We start from the raw sequence: 23,268 nt of genomic DNA on the forward strand, positions 1-23,268 counted from the left end.
ATTTAGTCTCCAGACAGAAAAAGAGCTCAGTCAATGGTTCAGTATTAGGTCAATGTGCAAAGCATGAGCTGAGTCCGAGAACTTTAACAATTGTATTTCATTTGATAGATCCACGTGCACCATCAGCACACAAGGGGTTACTACTGCTCCTTATTTCTCCATCAAAAGAGCTCTTCCGTTCATTGGCTGCTAACAAGCGTGCCTGTATCCAACCCCTGTACCAGTCCAGCCTCCTAGCCGGGCTCCAGCACATTTCAGTGTATAGGAATGCAGCAGCTTGGAGTGGACTCTGCACTTCTATTTGCTTTAAATATCAATCTTCCTGCACTGGATGTGAAATTTCCCATCATGTATATAATACATGACCATCGTTCTCATTGTCTTGTCTAGCCGGACAACTAGGGGGAAGCTTGGCTTTTTTTTTTCATCTGGGATTATAGGAACCTCATTGTGGAGCTGTTCTTGGTGCTGAATTAAGTGTCCTGCTGTTTTCTCCTGCCAACTACAGCCATCTATCACTTTGATGATTTTAATTTCACGGCCCATCAAAAGAAAAAATGGCCCGGATCAGGTGCATACTAACCGCTGTCTCTGGGTTTTACTTCTGGGAAGCTGCGCTCTTGTTAAGGTATGGTATGTTCAACTTATTGAGATGTCTTGTTAATAGTATAAGTAGTGTGCAACCTGTGCAATGCTCCATGGCTGTGTGATTACAGTAACAGATAGCATATACTTTTTATTCAAATTTATAAATATAGAAACATCATTTTTTTATTAGTGCATGTTATTTTCCTATCAATGTTTCAGAAGTAAATTATTGCTGATTATTATTATTATTATTATTATTAACAATTATTATAACTGACTATGCATTATGCTCACTAACTGTTATAAACCTGTTGTGGCTATCATGCATTATGCTGCTGATAACTGTTGATGTGCCAAGCAACAAAAGTTATTTTCTGCTCTTGTAAAATAAAGGAGCTTCCCTAAAATGACAATATTTGAATATACAGTGAATTAATGATGTATATGTAATAATAATTGTAATGTATAATGTGTGACTATAGTTTAATGGTTGATGTGTGTATATATATATATATATATATATATATATATATATATATATATAATTTCTAGCAATATTGATGTTTCCTCGATTTATGTCTGGCAGAATATGTTCCATTCAGTACGGTATTAAATCAATATTCTGACCATGATTAAAAGAGCACTTAGCTCAATATATTTGGAAGGTAGCTATCCACTTCATTTTAATTAGACTAGATCACTTACCCGTGATTGACAAGCCGTAAACCTCCTGTAAACTCAGACTTTACAAATCCCAGTGCACATGAGCCAAATTCTGTTTCACGTATTCACACGCGTGCACTATAATGTCACCTTGTTTACATAGTGAATGTTCCTATTTGTCCATCATAGGTAAACGATGGTAAGTCCCAGCAAGTTGGCACGTGTTGTGCAGGGAATCTCCATCCTATATGATAATGATATTTTTTTTTGTTTATGGGATTTATATGGAAAACATTGCCTTTTAATTAATGTCACTTATTTTTACATTTCACAATCTTATCTAGCAGTGCTCATGCATAATGAATGTATAATGAATGAATGCCCCGGTGACTTTATAATCTAATTTAGTCCCAGAATTAATATGGCAATACAGATTCAAGGTCACAAAGAGCTTTCAGTCTAAATTCTGACTTTAAAGTCCATAAATCCTGAACATGACCGCAAGGTGCATTGCAATCGATTTTTTTTACGTGGGCCAATGTGTCAATGACTCAAATCAACAAGAATGCAACAAATGAACGCATTTTAAAAAGCTGAAATGTATTTCGAATGGAATTGTTTACTAGGAGTCTTTATAGGATACATTGACATTACATATAAGGTATATAAAAGTTCAGCTATATACTGATGGGTTGATATTTTCATTATAAGATTTGTTGTAGTAAATATTACAAATAGCAGTTGCATGTAATATATCATTTGTGAATAGTAAAGTGTAGGGATCAAGGGAATTATTTGATGTACAGATATACTGTAAATGAATGATATCATTACTACAATGTTGTAATGTTCAATGAACTGTTGAGACGTCTACAATCTCAATCTACCATGACCATCACTAGAACGAGTAATGAAATGGACAGACTGGGGGAGCACTGCCTACTAATCTACAGGCCCACTGGATATTATTACAGCTACAATATGTTCAATGAATACTTTCTTGCAGCCCAAGGGTTTATTGGATTTTTGACTGGGGTGCCAACAACTTATAGAAATGCCATTGAGTTATTAGTAGTTTTTTATTCATACTATGGAAGTGCTGAGAGATGTTTTACTACATACACACGCTTTAATAAAGAGCTGATTTATTATGGTCTGATAAATCAATACACTAACTGTTAATTTCCCAGAGCTCTTGGAATCCTCTATGGGACTATTCCATGATTCCTAAGAGAATATAAGAAGGGTATTGGGTACATTCGATGCAGCCTACAGTTTTAATGTGACATGTCACATGTCTGCCTAAATATAATACAATCTATACAAATATATATATATACAAATATAAGGTGTGCATAAGCACACAAAATAATGTCTAGTGCATAAAAAAGATTATGGGTTCGAAAAGGATTTGGCATAATGGAAACATTAAATCCATGAACCAATTTGGGATTCTACTTTCATAAATTGCAACCTTTTATGAAGCATTTACATTATTGAAGAGATGAATGTGTATAGGAATTATATCTTTAGTTGCATAACTTAAAAGAGGGCTGTTTTACATGTCTTCTTTAGTAAATACTTGTAGTTTCTATAAAATTAAAATTTTGGAGCATATTCTTTTTTAAACTCTGCATGGTGCACTTTAATATTCCTTCTGGAAATGTATTAATACATTGACAAGTGGGCATCACCCTTCCCCTTGTTAATGGGGTGTGCCCCAACACAGGCTGACATCAGTGCTGACAGTGTCAAATTGTATAGGGAAATTCTGTATCATGTTTATAAGGGAATGGTAGCATCTAGTTGTTCATTTGTTCCAACATTTTCAGGAGGTATAAAAGAGTAGTTCCACAAAAATTGGCTAAGTTCACATCTGCATCTGAGCTTTGTTCGAGAGCTTCATTGCAGAGTCTGTTCCAGATAGAAACAACAGACCTGAACAGTCCATTGCCCAACTGGTCTAACTGATCTTGAACGGGGTCCATCGTGTTCCTGTTTGATGTCTATTTTTTTTTTCAGGAGGTGAGTGGAGAAAAAGAGGTACCTGCAACATTATTCCTGTTATTTGAACAGACTCAGTGAATGAAGCTCCCTTGAATGGAGCTTGATGTTGATGTGAACTCAGCCTCAAAAAGACACGTCAGACGCAGAGGCGTAGCTTGTGGGCCCCGATGCAAAATCTGCAACAGGGCCCAAATATGCAAATTAAAATGCTGGTCTCTAGATGTGCTTTGGGGCCCCCTTAGTCTTCTTTATTTGCAAAGTAGATAAAACCTGTATTGGTAAAGCTGGCCATGCACTTTCACCTAAAGTTAGTTCAGCATACTAGTTTGGGCAGGATTGGTCGAAGATCTAATGTGTTTGGGAGCAGCTCTTTTGTCCCTTGGTGGACACCAACAGATTAAAAAAGGATCAGACATGTTGGATTCTCTAACAGAAATGTTTGATAACAACTTAATCCCCTCTCCTCATTGAAATAAACATGCACTTGATTCTTTGTTATCCAGAAAAAGTACTAAACTAGAATGCACATTTTACTTCTAGTACTCCCTTTCCAAACAACTTAGTGTAGGGTCTCGGTTCTGTTTTTGGACCCAGACCATGTTGATTGCTGGTTGCTTGTAGCAAATAGCAATACACTTTCTAGTGGTCAACATGTAGGATCCAAAATCATACATATAATACAGTACCAAAATGAAGAACAGAACAGTATTTCCAAACACAGTCCCTGTGGCCATGGGCAAATAATATCATAAGTAGTAATTCAGTTGAGATGCAGAGAAGCTTAGTAAGATAGTAATAGAACAAAATGGTGTGTACTGGGCAATGCCCCACCCAGCATTTCCCACCATTAAGATCAGAATAGGCTTTGACAATTCTCAGATTCCATCAAAAATATTCCAGACACCATGAGAAAAACCCAATAGATTTTTATTAAAGTCAATGAGGGAAGGGAATATTAAAAGGATTTATCGCTGTTTCTAAGCATATTCTATGCTGAATTTTCCTGAAATTAGCCTCATTAGCCTAATTTTCATATAGTTTACACATGATTTTATATTCATATGTTCTGTTTTTATTGCTTGTGTCACTCGCTTTGCACATTGTATGTCCACTGTACTTTGCTTTTGATATGTACTTGAGCAATCCTTTAGTCTTACACATAATTTTCACTGTTTGCAGACTAACAGGAACATTTTACTAATTTATGTGATCTACACCTTTAAGGAACCTAAATGCTATGATTCGTTTTCATCTACCTCTGTTTATCACTATACTGTAACTTGGATGTGTGATAAACTAGGCATAGACAAATGATCTTGTGATAAGTACCGGATGTGTAAAAATGTATGTGCACAAAATAAGTAGCGCAGTGAAATTCCTTTAATCCAGCATTTCAAATTTCAGAAACTCTTTGATAATCTGGTACTTACAGGATATTTAATACATGATAACTTTCACAAGAACAGAATGCGGAAGAGAGATACCAAGATTTTTCTCATTAAAAAGCCAAGTTATTATAGCAGATTGTATGCTGAAGAGTTGTCAGAGATTAAAAAAGGGGTCAAATGTTATAAGACAAGCAATGGCTATTGTTCTACAACATGACAGTGTAGAATAGGACCCCTTAATGGCCGCTATAAAAAAAGTATATTGTCAATCATTAAGGGGGTAATCATCCTTAATACTTAGTGGGACCTTGAGCACGCTAGCACAGTTTTCCTCAACCTCTGGCTCTCAAGCTATTTCTAAATAACAATTTCAAGGATGTCCTGATGGAAGCGATCTATGAGATTTTGAGGGAGATGTATCAAAACTTGTTCAGAGGAAAAATGAAAAAGTTGCCCAAGGAAGCCAATCAGATCACTGGCCAGCTACCTGATTGGTTGCTATTGCAACTGCTCCACTTTTCCTCTGCACAGGTTTTGATAAATCTTCCCTATTGTTTTGGCATGTGTCAATGTTGTTCTAGCAAAGCCCCACTGATGAGTGAATTAGACAATTTTTCCGTTGTACACTCTTACCCGGTTGGTAAAATTGCAGAGGAAAAATTGACCAAATCAACCAATCAAACCAATCGCTTCTTTAATTTTTTTTAAAAGGCCTCTAAAAAATAAAATAAGAAATCTGATTGGTTTCTATGCGCAACTAGTCAGATTTTTCTCTGCACAGGTTTTGAGAAAGTTCTCTATATATTCTGTGGGACAAAAGTGGATGTAGACTTACCCTCGCCCAGCTCCAGCACTGACTCTTCAGTCCTTCCACTCCCCCTGATGAAGCATCGTCCTGTCCCTTCTGATGGTGTTACTGAGCAATCTGTAGCGAGTCACTGAGGTGGTGGGGTGTTTGTAACATCATCAGGAGAGGCAGAACAGAGTTAATGTAAAGGGGAATGGTGGGTAGCCTGGAGCAGGTCAGATGAGTATTTGAGCGGGTCTGATGAGTATAGTACAGTTTATTAACTGTGAAACTGTGCACGATCCCTACTGCGTAAACCTGTGCATCAGAAGCTGAACCTTCCAGTTTTGTCTACACAGCTCCCTTCTCCAGTGCCACACAAGAGTCATAGAATCACATTACACTGGTTCTCGTGCTGGAGACAACTTCTGTGGAGTCAGAGTAGGAGGATCTGTCTCATGGCACATAGCTACATACAGCGGGGAGAATAGTGCCCCTTTCAGGGATTTAGCCACTAGATTTAAAATATGTGTCGCTTTGAAACGATTATCTGATGAGGGAAATGGGGACATATTTGTATGGCCTAGCAACTTCCTGTAATATTTAGTGCTTACTGCCACTACATGCACCTCAGGTACACAGAACATCAGAGGTATTACGTACGGATAAATGTAAAAAGACTTGTGTCTCCAGAAAAAAGTGTATTCTAGGAGTTTAAGATAAACATAAGTTTGTTATTTGTCCTGTTCCTGGATGTGTCAGTCATTTGGAAATAATTTTGCTTTACTGGAAAACTGATTAATATAAAGGACACTGCAGCTCAGTGTTTTTATATGTAAAATAATGAACTTGGGTAGATGGAATCTTCTGTCTGAGTATGTTATCAGCAAAAATAAGTCAATAAGGGTATTTTTACATGATAGAATTTGTGTGGAATGTCCGCATGGAAAACATGTGCAGACATTCTTCACATTTGACCAATCCAGCGGCAAAGCATAGACGGCAATGCATTTCCTTGCGCAATCCTCAGAAAGAATAGACAATCCTCAGAAAGAATAGACACCAGAATCAGAATTTTCACAGCAGAAACATCTGGTGTGGAAATTCTGCCGTAACAGTGCAGCAAAAATCCATTGAAATCAGTGAGATGCTGCTACAGCGGAATGTCCATGCAAAATATTCTGTGGACATTCCACACATATTCCTCCATGTGAACATACCCTAATGCAGCCAGACAGTAAGGAGAGCAAATTGAATACTTGGTTGGATAACCTGAGGTATAGCCAATATAAAGAGGGAGATTGTGAACCCACTATACAGAGATCTAGTGAGACCTCATCTGAAATACTATGTTCAATTCAGGAGACCTAGCTTACAAAAATATATCGATAAAATAGCTGGGATACTAAAATGGTGGAATGTTTTAATGAAAAAACATATCAGGAAAAATATTAAAATCTTAATCTGTATAGTCTGGAGGAGAAAAGGAAAAGTGGAGGCATGACTGAAAACTTGTATTGTATATTAAATGGTTAAAAAAGATTCAGGAGGGAAGTGAAATTAAATACATGAACATAGGGCACACTTTGAGGTTAGCTGGGGAAAAGCTGGCAACATGAAAAAATATTATTTACTAAAAGTGTAGTAGATGTGGTTGGTAAATCTAACATAAGCACATTTACATTTTCACTGTCCTTTTAAAGAGTGCCCCTCCATTTGATAGACTACATGATTTCTCACGTTTGCAATTTACTACTTAATTTGAATTATTAACCAAAGCAAAGGTATAAGTGAGAAAGGAAGGACTCGGCAACTCACCAATCCTGCATGGAAAACTTCTTTATATTCCAAGGAACGAGTCATAGCACATATCATGGCAAGGGAGGGCAAGGGTGGAGGCAGGGGGTACTCATGCCATGAGTACCTCCTGCCTCCACCCTTGCTCTCCCTTGCAATGATGTGTGCTACGACTCATTCCTTGGCATAAAAAGATCCCACTTTCACCTTGTATGGACCGCTTTCACTCTGAGCACCGTCCAGCTGCAATTTCACTGGGGTTCGAGAATTTCACTGGGGTTCAGTAGTGCCGGTCTCATTTCAACTCTTACAAATATGTGTACAAAGCAAAGGTATGTCCCTTCTGTAACTGTGAGGACTGATCCTGTAGAAACAAGGTAAAAGCACTAGGCTATCATTAAAGTGGTTATCCAAGGTAAAACTTTTTTGTTTACTGCCAAGAATAATGGCTTTATAAAAAAAAGGGGGACTCACCTCCTTCCACTCCCGCGATGCCTCTGCTCCTGTCCTCTGCATCGATCTTTGTTACTGACTAATCACCCTGCAGCTTAGGTGATCTCTGGTGACAGTGATGTCCCACCTCAGCTGAGCAGCACTATTATATATTGAGCCCAGGTCATCTTCTTGATGCCAGGGCCCTATATGTTACACTGTCGCTCAGCCTGTCATCAGCTAAGGAGGGACATTGCTGCAGCCATCCAGTAGGTTTGCTACAGGGTGACAAGTTGACCGCAATAACCAGAAAGAAGACTGTTCCAGAGGACAAGAGCAGGATTCCAATAGCATCGGGGAAGTGGCTTAAAGTGAGTGAAGTTTTTTGTCTTTTTTTTTTATTCTAGTATTCTGGGCACATGGTAAAAAAAAAAAAGTTCTATCCAGGATAACCCTTTTAAATATTTTAGGGGGAAAGTCATTTTAGATAACTAGTTTATTTTGTGAAAATTGATTATATTTATAAACATCTGTTATTTTAGAAATAGGACACTATGAACCATGATTGACGTTCTGGGAATACTCTTTTTTCATCCTGTTAAGGCTAAACTAATTTGTGCAATTGCATCACTCATTTCTGAATTAGGTCACCAGAAGAAATGAGCATTGGGATATTTTTATGATTCTCTATTTTACTCTGATTTCTTTCCTTTAAGTGTTGCATGTGTACATTCTATATCCAGATAGGTAAACAAGAACATCTTGAAATTCAGACTACAAACTGTTTTATGTAAAATAGAAAGAGAGGATTTTAATGTTTGCTTTGAGATTTTTAGTAAATGAAGCTTAGCTGCACCTTGAAAATCAAATACAAAGTTTTAAATAAACAAGATAAACAGCTTGGATGGAATGTGACTTCCTTTGCTTTAAATCAGTGATTCTCAACCTTAATACAATCAAAAGAGTTAGATGTATAGATAAGTAACTGAAGAATTCCTGCTCAGTACTGTATTCTAAGACATATTTCCTTTTTGCCTTCCCCCATCTCATGACCCTGCCCCATCCCATGCATATTTTAGAAGGTTTTAATTAGTTGATCATATTTTCTGTAAAAACCACAAGAGAAAATCTATGCATATAGATGCACTATGCTTAAAGCATATCTTTATATGTAACCGGGAGAAGCATGCAGTAGCACACTGCACTCCCTGGCCAGGCACTTAATGCGACTTATTGCAGAAGACAGGCCACATGGTCTTACGGCAGAGTCCATCTCTTCCACTTGGTCTGATTGGGCATTGAACTGAGAGTGAAGAATGCTGCCATGTGCTTCTCCTGGCTATATCTAACAATCAGATGAGGTCTCAGCACCTCAACTGATCTCTGCATATCATGTCAAAAGTTTATTTAAATATCAATAACACTTGTTTGAAGTTAGCTTCCAGTCCTAGTGTATTTGACTTAAAAAAAAAAAAAAAATGAAGTAAAAACCTGCAATGTACATGCTATAAAAAATGCAGCAAGAGGCTGTGTGTGAATCTTCTTGCTATAGTCTAGAAAAGGTTTCAAGGTGCCCAAGAAGTACATTTCTAATGAATGAGTGAGCTTACCATACAGATAGCCCATGCAGCTGCTTTAGGACCGGTGAGATGGCGCATTTGAGGTTAGATCTATCTTCTTTTCCACAGACAAGTTGGCAAATGTGTCTGAGAAATGTGGCTCTTTGTTTTAATAGTGAATGGAGAAATTAAAAAAGGTAGTAATGTCTAAGCAGAACTGTCTTGGTTTGACTGTGTTTATTGGTATGAACAGTATTGTTCCCTACTTTATTTTTTGCTAGGAAAGCCCTCTTCTATAAGTGCACCACTGAATTATTCAAATTCAACTGTTTATTAGAAATTTTGCTTTAAAAAAAAAAACTGAAAAAAACCTATTAACAAGAAATTATTAAGCATAATACCCTTTCTATGACTCCTAACATAGTACAATTTAAGACAAAACAAGACAGAAATACACTGTTACATAATAAACATAAATAACATCATGAAAGATTAACTTTACTGCCGATGTTTATAAACTATTATATTATATTACTATTTTGTACTAAGGTACCTTTTGGAAACACATATGTTTCTACAGTATATCAATACCATTATTAATTATCCACAAGATAGGAACAAAGCAAATACATAGCCCTAAACCAGATAAACAAAAACAGTCTCTTTTCACAAAGAAGTGGTAAAACGACACAGATTAACATTTCTACTGGGCAAACAAGGCCATGAAAGACCAAGCTTAACATTTCTATGTGTGGAGTCACTGAAGTGTGATAACAATTATCCTTTATGGCTATCCAAGTGAATGATAATGATTATTGATCCATAGAGTGTACATCTGTCCTTAGCTCTGCACGCTGTGAAATTAGATCAGTATGTGACGGAGATGTTTGTTCAGTTTCAAGAGTTAAAAGATGTTAAACATAGCAAATATAATTTGATCATACAAAACAGTGCGTGTTATCACTGTGGGTCACACTATCCATTATCTGGTTATTACTACAAGTAGAGGAACCCTAGGTCGCCTGCCCCTATATGACTGTTGCTATACTTTGTGGAGTTATGTTGAAAAACGTAATTAATAAATCAATGGGAAAATACAATGAATACTTTGCATTACGTCAATGAACTGTAAACACGTTGAGGGAAATGTATCAATTTTAACCTGGCTGCCCACTGCAATGAATATAAAGCATTCATTTATAAAACACAGAACAATTATGACTGAGACATTATAAGCTTTAGAAAATTGTGGGATATATTTATCAAGGCTAATATACTATTTCCTATAAAGTTTTGATAGGGCTACCACAGAGGTGCATAAGACCTCTACCGTATCTTTTCTGATTTTGTGCGGATGCATCCAGAATTTTCTCCTGTTACATTCTATACAAATCCAACAGAACAACCTTGGTACTAGCAAAGTCTGTATGGCAGGTTATGTATAGGCTTATTGCACTTCCATACAGGCATAGTACCAGTGTGTTTGGACTATTGGAAATAGCACTATAATCTTAAAATGTTGTTCCCATCTCTTAAAGGGTAGGTATACTGGTAGGATATGCCATCACTTTATGACCTAGGTCTGGTTTCATATATGCTATATATCTTTCTCAGCTGTTAAATACTGTAATGTTATGTTACATAATGTCATAATGTTACATACTGTTAAATCCTTCCTTGTGATGAAAAGTGTTCTCATTACATAGCATGTTGTATTGATCCTCTATATGCATATCAGATTTCCCAAGATGAACTTGCTATCCATACTGTCAGGCTCCAATTTTAATATTAATAAAGGTCTTTTTCACGCTTTTATCCAAGCCGTGCAGCAGATTATCCCAAGGTTATAGAAATCTCCCACTCGCCCTACTTGGCTAATATGTTTGGAAGCCTTAAACTCTTTAATGCATATAGTGGAGATTAGAGCAACCCGAGAACAGTATTTATTTACTTTTTTACACCACCTGGTCCTAATTTACAGCCTCTCCAGCCATAGGTAAGTGGCTAACCAACAACGTAATGCCAATCTAAAAATAGCCTCCATTTCCACCTATACTGTCTCATGATTTTATTTCCTTCCCTTTCCTCCTAGCCGGACTGGGCTTTTAACAAAGTTCTGACTGAGCTCAGTGTTTGGTTCGCTTACCTCTACAAATGATATCTGTATTGACTATTTACATGATCTGTTAATGTTTTGGCTTTGGCATGCCCTCTTGTCAGAAATGTACTCTTAATGGGGGACATTTATCAAAGCATTTAGTAGTTTTTTTTTGCTTAAAATTGTCTACGTCTATCGACTACGCTCTTTTTTCTGCGACTTTTTGCATGTTCAGTGTCCTAAGCAAAAAATAAAAATCTTGCTTACCAAAGCCAAAAGTGATTTTTGACTTGCAGTGGTCAGAGATTTATCAAGTGCGAAAGTCGCAAAAAAGTCGCATCACATGAAAAAACCTACTAAATTTACTCCAGCTCAGACATGGAGCAGAAAAAGCCACTACCAAAGTAAAAAAATAAAAATTGCTTAAGTGAAAGAAATTTATGAACAGGCTGAAAGCAGTTCATAAATAAGTCGCACATAAGCAAAAAAATAGTAAGAAAAAATAACTAAAAAAAAAGGAATACATAAGCAAACATTGATAAATGTCCCCCAATATCTCTTTAATATCTCTTTGATATACAGACATTTTCAAAAAATATTTTAAACTATAAATTATCTGTTCAGTATTCATTATATCCTCAAAACATGACCTGTAGAAGTTCCATAAGGACAGGATTTGTAAACCTTATACTATCTGACACTTGCACTCAGGTTGAAAGGTTTAAAGTAGCTCTGACCTTGAAGTAAGAAATGTGGGTGCAGCTATACATGGAATTTCTGCACTCTGTGTACCTTGTTCCTTGTCCACCTTCAACCCACACCAATTTGTCATTCTCCAAATAGAAGAAAAATGTTCTTGAGCCAGAGTGGGCCCCCTAAACCTCTGCAACGGCCGCTACGACTATTGTTATACCCATGCCTCCAAAGTAACCTGCTTGCAGGTGGAGCTTTAACAATCTGTAGATGAGAAATTACATTTGCCTGGATAATAACAGTCAACATTTGTACCCTTATATTATGTGGGTATCACTGTACTTTTTCTCTTTATATAATTGCTTAGTGAGCAGGCTTTCCTTATGAAATGAAAGACTAAGGCCATGTTCATTCATTCTAACACACTATGTTAACACACCATTATAGTCAATGGAGCATGTCTCCCATCTGTCTGTGCTCCGTGTTGGGGAGGGAAGCAACATGTGAAAAGTTTTAATGACAAAAAAGCTGAAACGGAATATATGCAAATAAAAATTTTTAAGACATAGTTTTGGGAAAAAGAAAAGCACATTTCCAGAAAGCCCACAGATTGTACAGAATGGGAGAGGAGGGGGCACATGACAGGGGTGGGATGAGGAGCAAAAAGGGTTAAGGTAAAGAGCAGGAAGTAGAAAGGGGGAGGGGAAAGAAGGGGTTAAAAGGAGTAGACAGGAAGTGGAGGGTCAGTTGGTCAGAGGAAGCAAGATTGTGAGTACCTGCAGCCATGGCGTCCCAGCTGGAAGAGCTTCTGCGGCGGGTGCATGCCAAGGGGCTGCAGCGGGGTCCTGAGTGGCTTGAAAGGTAGCTGTGGGAGTCTCCCTCTGCGGCTGTGGCTCCTGCTGCTCAGGTGACCCCACGGGCGAGCACTTGGTGTTCCCGTGCGTCTGAGCATCTCAGCCCGGAGTCGGAGCCGCGTGCATGGCACCGTCGGGAGTCCCCAGTGCCGGACCCTCCGGCTTCCACTGCCCCCTCACCTGCTTCCTCTCCCAGGCAGTCACAGTGCAGTGGGCGATGTATGCGCAGATGCGTCAGTCCAGGGAGCGGGGCGGGGCTAGTATCGGATGCTGCTCCGGAAGTTCCTACGGCTGGGCGCAGTGCTTGGGCCCTGGTGGGGGTGAGCTTGGGCAGTGGAAGGGGTTAAAGGAGGAGTGCTGCGGCCCCATCTGGTGTTGGGGGACGGCAGCTGAAGGCGCGGTCCCATGCTGAGTTGCAACGTGGGGGGCTGGTGTCTAGCCCCTCCCACGAGTCATCTGAGGAGGAAGAAGGGGAGATCCTGGAGAGGGCAAAGTTGGTGGACGGAGGACAGGAGTCCTGTGATGCCCAGCTGTCTGACGCTGTGGCCCCTGCTGGAGCGGAGCGGGCTGCTGCGACCAGGGCCAGTTGGGCCCCGGGTCGGGAGTTGTCTTCTGGAAGATCGGAGTCGGTGGTGGATTATCCGGGTCCGTCTGGAATCACAGCCGCTGGGCCGTCCGCCGCAGAGATTGAGTGAGTGCACCACCAACTCCATTGTGGGGGGACGGGACGGCTGGGGGGAGGGCTTGTATTGCTGCATGAGATGCTGGGTTTGTTGCAGGGATGGGCAGGGACGGCAGTGGGGTCTCCCGTGGCGGTGTGGGGGGCTTTGGGGTAAGCCTGAGTGTCTGAGGGCTCTGGGTCTGTGCATGGGGGGGACTTCTGCAGTGGCGGTGTCTGCGTGTGCTTGGCGGATCCGGCTAGGGGGGGAGGTGTACGTATACTTTGAGGGCCCGCTGGTGGCACATTTAAAGGCCGAAGTGCAGTAGTGTATTTGGAAGGGGGAGTATGTGGAAATTTTTTCCCTGCTTCCCTTGGAGAAATTTCATTTAGATAGGGTCAAGCTGGATGAGTCTAAAAAGGAGGAAGAGGAGAGGTGGTGGTATCAGCTGATACTGCGCACCTTCTCTAACTGGCTGCAGGCATTTGCCATTCTTGCGAGTGTAGTGGGGGATAAGGCGCTGGAGAAATGCTCGGCCCTGTTTTGCTATTTGGATGCGGTGGGTGAAGCTTACAGGGTGTATGGGGGTAATGCTTGGCTCTGATGTCTCCCAATGGGTTGTTCCATTTCCTGTGCTTATTTTGAGACTTTTAGCACGTTTTTGGAATGGGTAGTTAGGTCTGAGGTTCAGGTGGCGTCGGTGCTCCACTATCTTGATGATTGTCGGAGGCTGGCGGGTGCCACCTCGGTGTTAGGCGACCACACCACTATGTGCGGCGGTCGGCGGAGTTGAGGGCAGACTTGATTGTGTGGCAGTTGTTTCTGGAGCGTTACAACAGGAGGGCGGGGGTCATGGAGGGGTTGGTGTCCAGTTGTGCTTCAGAGTTGTATATGAATGCTGCTGGCAGTGGGGGTATTGGGGCCTATTGGCAAGTTGGTGGTGTGCGGGTGCGTGGCCGGATAAGTGGCAGGCAGCAGGTTTGGTGTGCAATTTGGCACTACTGGAACTGTTTCCCATTGTGGTGGCGGTGGAGATCTGGGTTGATCTGCTCCGGAAACTGAGGATCTGTTTTTGGTGCAACAATTTGGGGGTGGTTCAGGCGGTGAATGCACAAACTGCGTCCTCGCCGCCTTTGATTTGCTTGCTGCACCGGCTGGTGCTGCGGGGGCTAGAATAAAATTCCCATTTTGTTGCACATCATGTCCCTGGTGGGAAGAGTGCTACAGCTGACTTTCTTTCTCGCTTTCAGTGGGAGCGGTTTCGGGAGTTGGCTCCGGAGGCGGAGGTGCGAGGTAGTGTTGCTCGCGAATATTCGCAATTCGAATATTATTCGCGAATATCGCATATTCGTGAATTCGCGAATTTCGCGAATATAGCGCTATATATTCGTAATTACGAATATTCATTATTTTTTTATTTTTTTTTTCACAGTACACATCACAGTGATCATCCCTCTCTGCTTCCAGCTTGTGTGGTGTAAAGAAGGCTGTAATACTACTGTGTGAGACTGGCGTGCGAAAATTCGCATATGCGAAAATCAGCATATGCTAATTTTCGCATATGCAAATTTTCGCTTACACAAATTTTGTATATGCTAATTTTCACATATGTTAATTTTCGCATACGCGAATGTTCGCATATGCGAAAATAAAACGAGGAATAACGAATATGCGAATATTCGCGAATATATGACGAATATTCGTCCATATATTCGCGAATATTCGCGAATTCGAATATGGCCTATGCCGCTCAACACTAGTGCGAGGTGCGCAGTGCCCGGCGTGGCTGTGGAAGCTGGTCTGAGAGATGCCTTTTTGTTGGTTCGCCGGTCCGTGAGTGAGGCTATGTGTCAGGGTATAGCAGATGTTGGGTGTGGGAGTCAGGGTTGGGTGAGTTGCGAGATGCGGGTGAGTCTGCAGATTGGGAGATGTGGGTGTTGTGTTATGTGTGATGGTGTTTTGGGGAGGGGGTGTCCCCTTCTGGGCTAAGGTGTGTGTGTTGGCTTATGAGGTGGTATTGTTTCACTTGGTGTTCTCGCTGGCATTTTTCAGGGCTTTCCGGGTTTCTGAGTTGGTGTCCCTTAGTAAGGTGGTGGTGGGGGGTCTGCATGTGAATGACGTTGGTGTGGTGGATTCAGTTCTGGATTGTTTTATTTGCAGGTCCAAGACGGATCAGCTGGGTAGGGGATACATGGTGCGTATGGCAACTCATGTGGCATCTGCCATGTGTCCAGTGCGTTGTTTCCATGCTTTTTGGCTCTTAGGCACGCTTTTGGGTTTCCGTTGTTGGTGCATGGTAATGGCGAATATTTGTCTCGTTTTCAGTTTATCCGTGTTTTTCGGAGATGTGTGGCCAAGGCGGGAGGAGAGGCGAGGGATTTTAGTTCCCATTCCTTCCGAATTGGCTACGGAAGCCGCTTGGTGGGGCTTGGGGCCGAAGGCCATTAAGAGGATTAACAGGTGGGAGTCGGGCAGGTTCCAGTTGTATGTGCATGCGCATTTATTGTGATGTGGGGGGGGGTTGTTTTGCTTGTATTTCTTTCCTGGAGGTTTGGTTAGTGGTCTATTTATGGGTTGTGTTCTGTCTTTCAGATGCTGGTCCTTGTCTGATTTGGATAGTGGGTCAATCCTATGTGCGGCGTGGTGGTGTGCGGGCTGCGGTGTGGCCAGATGGTCGGCAGTTGGGTTTCCACAGGGCGCAAGCTTAGGAGTGATGGTTTGAGAAGGGGGGGGTTGCTGTGGTCGGAGTTCCTCCCATTTGTACATTCATTTGTGGCCATGGATCGTCCTCTGGATGTGCTGGTGGTGCATACTGGGGGGAATGACTTTGCGGTGAGGACCTCCCAGTCTTTGATTAGGGACATTAAGCTGGACCTGCTGAGGCTGTGGTCATTGTTTCCTGGCATTCTGATTGTGTGGTCAGACATAGTGGCGAGGCTGAACTGGCGGCGGGCGCGGTTGGTGCTCTGTGTGCTCGGGCCCGGGTCAACAAGACTGGAAGTTTGTGGCTAGTAACGGGGGTCTGGTGATCAGACACATGGATCTGGAGGTTCAGGGTGCGGATATGATGGATGCGGATGGTGTCCATTTGAATGACATTGGTTCCAATTTCTGGGCTTTGTCGATCCGTGAAGTGGTCGAGCGTGCCGTTAGTTTGTAGAGGCACGGCTGGGTGTATAATTCATGTCGGGCCACCGTGGCTGGAAAGGAAAAGGGGGACTTGGAGGCGTTTCTGGGAAAGTGGTGGCAACGGCCCAGTTATACCAGCCCCTGGTGGAGCTGGGATGGGACCCAGCTGGTTATGGCAATAAACTCTCAGAAGGTGGGCCCTTGGGTCAGGGGAAGAGGCGAATAAGGGCACAGTAGGAGAAGTATGGGATTTGGTTGCCTTCAGGTCCCCTCTTTTCTGGGAAAGTTTAAAAGCTCAGGGTTAAGCAGGTTTGCACTTTTATAATTGTTTTGCACTTTTATATCTGTTATGTATGGGGTTAATGTTGTTACCCCAAATGTTGAGTACTGTGAATATTTATATATTTATGTTAAGGTTAATAAAATGTGGTCCACTGTGGCCGTTTCTACCACAAAGCAGGTGTCAGTGTTTTGTTTAACAGGGAGAGGTGGTAGTAGGTCAGCGGATCTAGACGATCCCCTAGTCAAGTATCTCATGTGATGTTATTCTGGAAATGAAATATTTCGCCATATAGAATAAATAGTTTATTTTAGCATTCAGATTTCTTGCTATTGCCATCTCTATGGCGGCTTGTTTCATACTGCTCTCAGTGACAAGATTCCCATTTGCCTTAAATGATGGCTAAATAAATATGCAGTTTGATTTGTGTAGCATAGTATAAACATCTGTCTGAGCTAATCATTTATAGTAAAAGAGGCCAGACTGCTGGAGAAGTACTCGCTGTAGTCAATGTATGTCACTGAGGGAAGACACAGCTTGATGTATATCTAATACTGTTTTTTTATAGATTGGAATTTCATATAAATACTAACATTTCATTCATATTTTTATATGTCCATCTGCTATATTAACATGTTCATTATGTCTAGCTAGTTATGGATTTAATATTTACCTGTACTGCATGGTTTTGTTACGTTCATCCTTCAGACAAGTGACAAGGTGATTTTAGAACTCTTACTGCTGTTATTGAGCTCATCAGAGGTAACTCTATGGTGCACAAATGTTAAGCATTCTCATCATTTCAGGAGGAAGGACCAGAGTACAGCTGTTTGCCATCAGTACTCACACAGGCATTTACTTTTCCATATTTGTCTGGCCAATCACAGGAAAGAACTTACTCCTATCTGCCAGGCCATGACACAATGCAGTGATGTATTTAATGGTCATCCCACAAATAAAGTGAATCTGTCACAAATGTTTAGACTATATAACCAGTGGCAGCATGCAGTGTATGAAAGCATTGTATTTCCTATCATTGTTGGTTGTCCACTGTCTGATTCTTAGAAGTGAAGAAATTGCAGTGGGGCAAAAAAGTATTTAGTCACCCACCAATTGCGCAAGTTCTCCTACTTAAAAAGATGAGAGGCCTGTAATTTTCATCATAGGTATACCTCAACTATGAGAGAAATAATGAGAAAAAAATATCCATAAAATCACATTGTCTGATGTTTAAACAGTTTATTTTCAAATTATGGTAGAAAATAACTATTTGGTAACCTGCAAACAAGCAGGATTTCTGGCTTTCACAGACCTGTAACTTCTTCTTTAAGAGTCTCCTCTGTCCTCCACTCGTTACCTGTATTAATGGCACCTGTTTGAACTTGTTATCAGTATAAAAGACACCTGTCCGCAACCTCAAACAGTCACACTCCAAACTCCACTATGGCCAAGACCAAAGAGCTGTCGAAGGACACCAGAAACACAAGTGTAGATCTGCACCAGCTGGGAAGACTGAATCTGCAATAGGCAAGCAGCTTGGTGTGAAGAAATCAACTGTGGGAGAAATTATTAGAAAATGGAAGACATACAAGACCACTGATAATCTCCCTAGATCAGGGGCTCTATGCAAGATCTCACCCAATGGTGTCAAAATGATCACAAGAATGGTGAGCAAAAATCTCAGAACCACATGGGGGACCTAATGAATGACTTACAGAGAGCTGGGACCAAAGTAACAAAGGCTACCAACAGTAACACACTACACTGCCAGGGACTCAAATCATGCAGTGCCAGATGTGTCCCCCTGCTTCAGCCAGTACATGTCTGGACCCATCTGAAGTTTGCTAGAGTGCATTTGGATGATCCAGAAGAGGATATGGTCAGATGAAACCAATGTAGAACTTTTTGGTAAAAACTCAACTTGCCGTGTTTGGAGGAGAAGGAATGCTGAGTTGCATCCAAAGAACACCATACCTACTGTGAAGCATGGGGGGTGGAAACATGAGAGAGAAACTCTTTCCATCAGCAAGGGCATTGAAGATGAAACATGGCTGGGTCTTTCAGCATGATAATGATCCCAAACACACCGCCCGGGCAATGAAGGAGTTGCTTCGTAAGAAGCATTTCAAGGTCCTGGAGTGGCCTAGCAAGTCTCCAGGTCTCAACCCCATAGAAAACCTTTGGAGGGAGTTGAAAGTCCGTTTTGCCCAGCGACAGCCCCAAAACATCTCTGCTCTAGAGATAATTTGCATGGAGGAATGGGCCAGTGTGTGAAAACCTCGTGAATACTTTCAGAAAAATTTTGACCTCCGTCATTGCCAACAAAGGGTATAGAACAAAGTATTAAGATAAACTTTTGTTATTGACCAAATACTTATTTTCCATCATAATTTGCAAATAAATTCTTTAAAAATCAGACAATGTGATTTTAGGGATTTCTTTTATCATTATGTCTCTCTTAGTTGAGGTATACCTATGATGAAAATTACATGCCTCCTCCTTTTTAAGTGGGAGAACTAAATACTTTTTTGCCCCACTGTAATTAAGATTGTTGGACTTAATATTTAACTTTCACATCTAGTCATTTCGGTAGGCACCTCCAGCTCTGACAAGTAAGCACAATCTATAGCACTGCAATCACACCTGTTCAGGCACAATTAACCCCTTAAGGACAATGGACGTACTCCTACGCCCCCGTTTCCGAGTCCTTAAGGACCGAGGACGTAGGAGTACGTCCTGTCCATTCCTGGACCCCCACCGCTAGCCGGAGGGGAGCCGGTGCCCGATGCCTGCTGAAATCGTTCTGCCAAAAAGCATGGAAATCGTCTCTGACGGCCCCGAACAGCCATAGCCAGCAGGGGTGAGGTGGCACTGGTCAGGGCACCTGCTGCGGGTGTCACTCCCGCAACCCGCTCCGCCCCTCTTCCGGAGGACGTGAGCGGGTGCGGGAAGAAGACCTCGGGAGCTGGGGACCCCGATCCCCGGCATCAATGTTGGGATCGGGGCCCCAGGAGCGGCGGCGGCGAGGGACTGACCTGCAGCGGAGCAGCAGTTGGAGGTGATTGACAGCCTCCTGCTGTTGCTTAGCAACAGCTCCCAGCATGCAAAAAGGGAATGCTGGGAGCTCTAGTTATGCAACAGCAGGAGGCAGACCACCACAACTCCCAGCATTCCCTTATGGGCATGCTGGGACTTATAGTTTTGCAACAGCTGGAGGCACATTTTTTCTATGGAAAAGTGTACCTTCAGCTGTTGTATAACTACAACTTCCAGCTTGCACAATCAGCTAAAGTGCATGCTGGGAGTTGTAGTGGTGCATCTGCTGGTTGCATAACTACAACTCCCAGCATGCCCGTTGGCTGTCGGTGACTGCTGAGAGTTGTAGTTTTGCAACAGCTGAAGGCACACTAGTTGTGAAACACTGAGTTAAGTAGCAAACCAGTGTGTCTCCAGCTGTTGCATAACTGCAATCCCCAGCCAAAGTAGTATGCCTCCAGCTGTTGCATAACTACAAGTCCCAGCATGCCCTTCGGCTGTCCCTACATGCTGGGGGTTGTAGCTTTTGCAACAGCTGAAGGCACACTGGTTGCAAAACACTGAGTTTGTTACCAAACTCGGTGTTTCACAACCAGTGTGCCTCCAGCTGTTGCAAAACTACAACTCCCAGAACGCACTGATAGACCGTACATGCTGGAAGTTGTAGTTTTGCAACAGCTGGATGTTTCCCCCACCCCAATGTGAATTTACAGGGTACACTCACATGGGTGGAGGTTTACAGTAAGTATCCAGCTGCAAGTCTGAGCTGCGGCAAATTTTCTGCCGCAGCTCAAACTGCCAGCGAGAAACTACTGTGAACCCCCGCCCGTGCGACTGTACCCTAAAAACACTACATTACACTACACTAACACAAAATAAAATGAAAAGTAAAAAACACTACATATACACATACCCCTACACAGCCCCCCTCCCCTCCCCAATAAAAATGAAAATCGTCTGGTACGCCACTGTTTCCAAAACGGAGCCTCCAGCTGTTGCAAAACAACAGCTGGAGGCACACAGTTTGGGAATCACTGGCGTAGAATACCCCTATGTCCACCCCTATGCAAATCCCTAATTTAGGCCTCAAATGTACATGGCGCTCTCACTTTGGAGCGCTATCCTATTTCAGGGCAACAGTTTTGGGACACATATGGGGTATCTCCGTACTCAGGAGAAATTGTGTTACAAATTTTGGGGGGTATTTTCTGCTATTACCCTTTTTAAAAATGTAAAATTTTTGGGAAACCAAGCATTTTAGATAATTATTTTTTTTTTTTTACATATGCAAAAGTCGTGAAACACCTGTGGGGTATAAAGGTTCACATTACCCCTTGTTACATTACCCGAGGGGTCTAGTTTACAAAATAGTATGCAATGTGGTTTTTTTTTGCTGTCCTGGCACTATAGGGGCTTCTAAATGCGGCATGCCCCCAGAGCAAAATTTGCTTTCAAAAAGTCAAATGTGACTCCTTCTCTTCTGAGACCTGTAGTGCGCCAGCAGAGCACTTTTCACCCCCATATGGGGGGTTTTCTGAATCGGGAGAAATTGGGCTTCAAATTTTTGGGGGTATTTTCTGCTATTACCCTTTTAAAAAATGTAAAATTTTTGGGAAACCAAGCATTTTCGGTAAAAAATTTTTTCTTTTTTTTTACATATGCAAAAGTCGTGAATCACCTGTGGGGTATTAAGGTTCACTTTACCCCTTGTTATGTTCCTCGAGGGGTCTAGTTTCCAAAATGGTATGCCATGTGCTTTTTTTTTGCTGTCCTGGCACCATAGGGGCTTCCTAAAGGTGACATGCCCCCCAAAAACCATTTGTCGCTCCTTCCCTTCTGAGCCCTCTACTGCGCCCGCCGAATAATTAACATAGACATATGAGGTATGTCCTTACTCGAGAGAAAGTGGGTTTCAAATACAAGTAAATATTTTCTCCTTTTTACCCCTTGCAAAAATTCAAATATTGGGTCTACAAGAACATGCGAGTGTAAAAAATGAAAATTTTGAATTTTCTCCTTCACTTTGCTGCTATTCCTGTGAAACACCTAAAGGGTTAAAACACTTACTGAATGTCATTTTGAATACATTGGGGGGTGCAGTTTAAAGTGATAGGGTCATTTGTGGGGTATTTTTAATATGAAGACCCTTCAAATTCACTTCAAACCTGAACTGGTCACTGAAAAATAGTGAGTTTGAAAATTTTGTGAAAAATGTGAAAATTGCTGCTGAACTTTGAAGCCCTCTGGTGTCTTACAAAAGTAAAAACATGTCAATTTTATGATGCAAACATAAAGTGGACATATTGTATATGTGAACCGAAAAAAAAATTATTTTGAATATCCATTTTCCTTACAAGCAGAGAGCTTAAAAGTTAGAAAAATGCAAAATTTTCATTTTTTTCATCAAATTTGGTGATTTTTCACCAAAAAAGGATGCAAGTTACCATAAAATTTTACCACTATGTTAAAGTAGAATACGTCACGAAAAAAACATTCTTGGAATCAGAATGATAAGTAAAAGCATTCCAGAGTTATTAATGTTTAAAGTGACAGCGGTCATATTTCCAAAAAACGATCTGGTCCTTAAAGGGGTATTCCAGGCAAAAACTTTTTTTTATATATCAACTGGCTCCGGAAAGTTAAACAGATTTGTAAATTACTTCTATTAAAAAATCTTAATCCTTCCAATAGTTATTAGCTTCTGAAGTTTTCTGTCTAACTGCTCAATGATGATGTCACGACCCGGGAGCTGTGCATGATGGGAGAATATCCCTTGCATGATGGGAAAATATCCCCATAGGAGCTGGACAGCTCCCGGGATGTGGGTCATCAGAAAGCAGTTAGACAGAAAACAGCAATTCAACTTCAGAAGCTAATAACTATTGGAATGATTAAGATTTTTTATTAGAAATAATTTACAAATCTGTTTAACTTTACGGAGCCAGTTGATATATAAAAATTTTTTTTTGCCTGGAATACCCTTTTAAGGTGTAAAATGGCCTGGTCCTTAAGGGATTAACACTACAGGCATGTCTTGATCTCAGCAAGCAATTGCCAAAATCTTTTGCATACCCAGATTCAGTAATGTTAAGATCGCTGAGGGATAACGCAAGATTTCTACAATATCTTGTTGAGACCGGGGGCATTCCTGGGCTGTAAATTACACCCCCCCCCCGACCCCCCCCCCCCCCCCCCCGTCCGCCACAATTGTGATTACAGAGATGAAGAAAGTAATGATTTTAAAAGTAAATTTAAGCAGTGGTGGTGTATGATGGGGTAATGTCTTCTGCCCCCCCCC

General features: G+C 41.4%; 1 protein-coding gene across 1 annotated transcript in view; it reads left to right on the forward strand.

Annotated features, from left to right (window-relative positions):
• The first annotated feature begins 224 nt into the window (after positions 1-224).
• Positions 225-23,268, forward strand: part of GLRA3 (glycine receptor alpha 3) — a 205,424-nt gene continuing 182,380 nt past the window's right edge. Inside the window, exon 1 of the mRNA XM_056560691.1 lies at positions 225-628. Within this exon, the coding sequence (XP_056416666.1) occupies positions 558-628 (71 nt within the window). The 5' untranslated portion in view covers positions 225-557. The remainder of the gene's footprint in view (positions 629-23,268) is intronic.

Source organism: Hyla sarda, chromosome 1 (genome assembly GCF_029499605.1).
Source record: "Hyla sarda isolate aHylSar1 chromosome 1, aHylSar1.hap1, whole genome shotgun sequence".
Classification (NCBI taxonomy): domain Eukaryota; kingdom Metazoa; phylum Chordata; class Amphibia; order Anura; family Hylidae; genus Hyla; species Hyla sarda.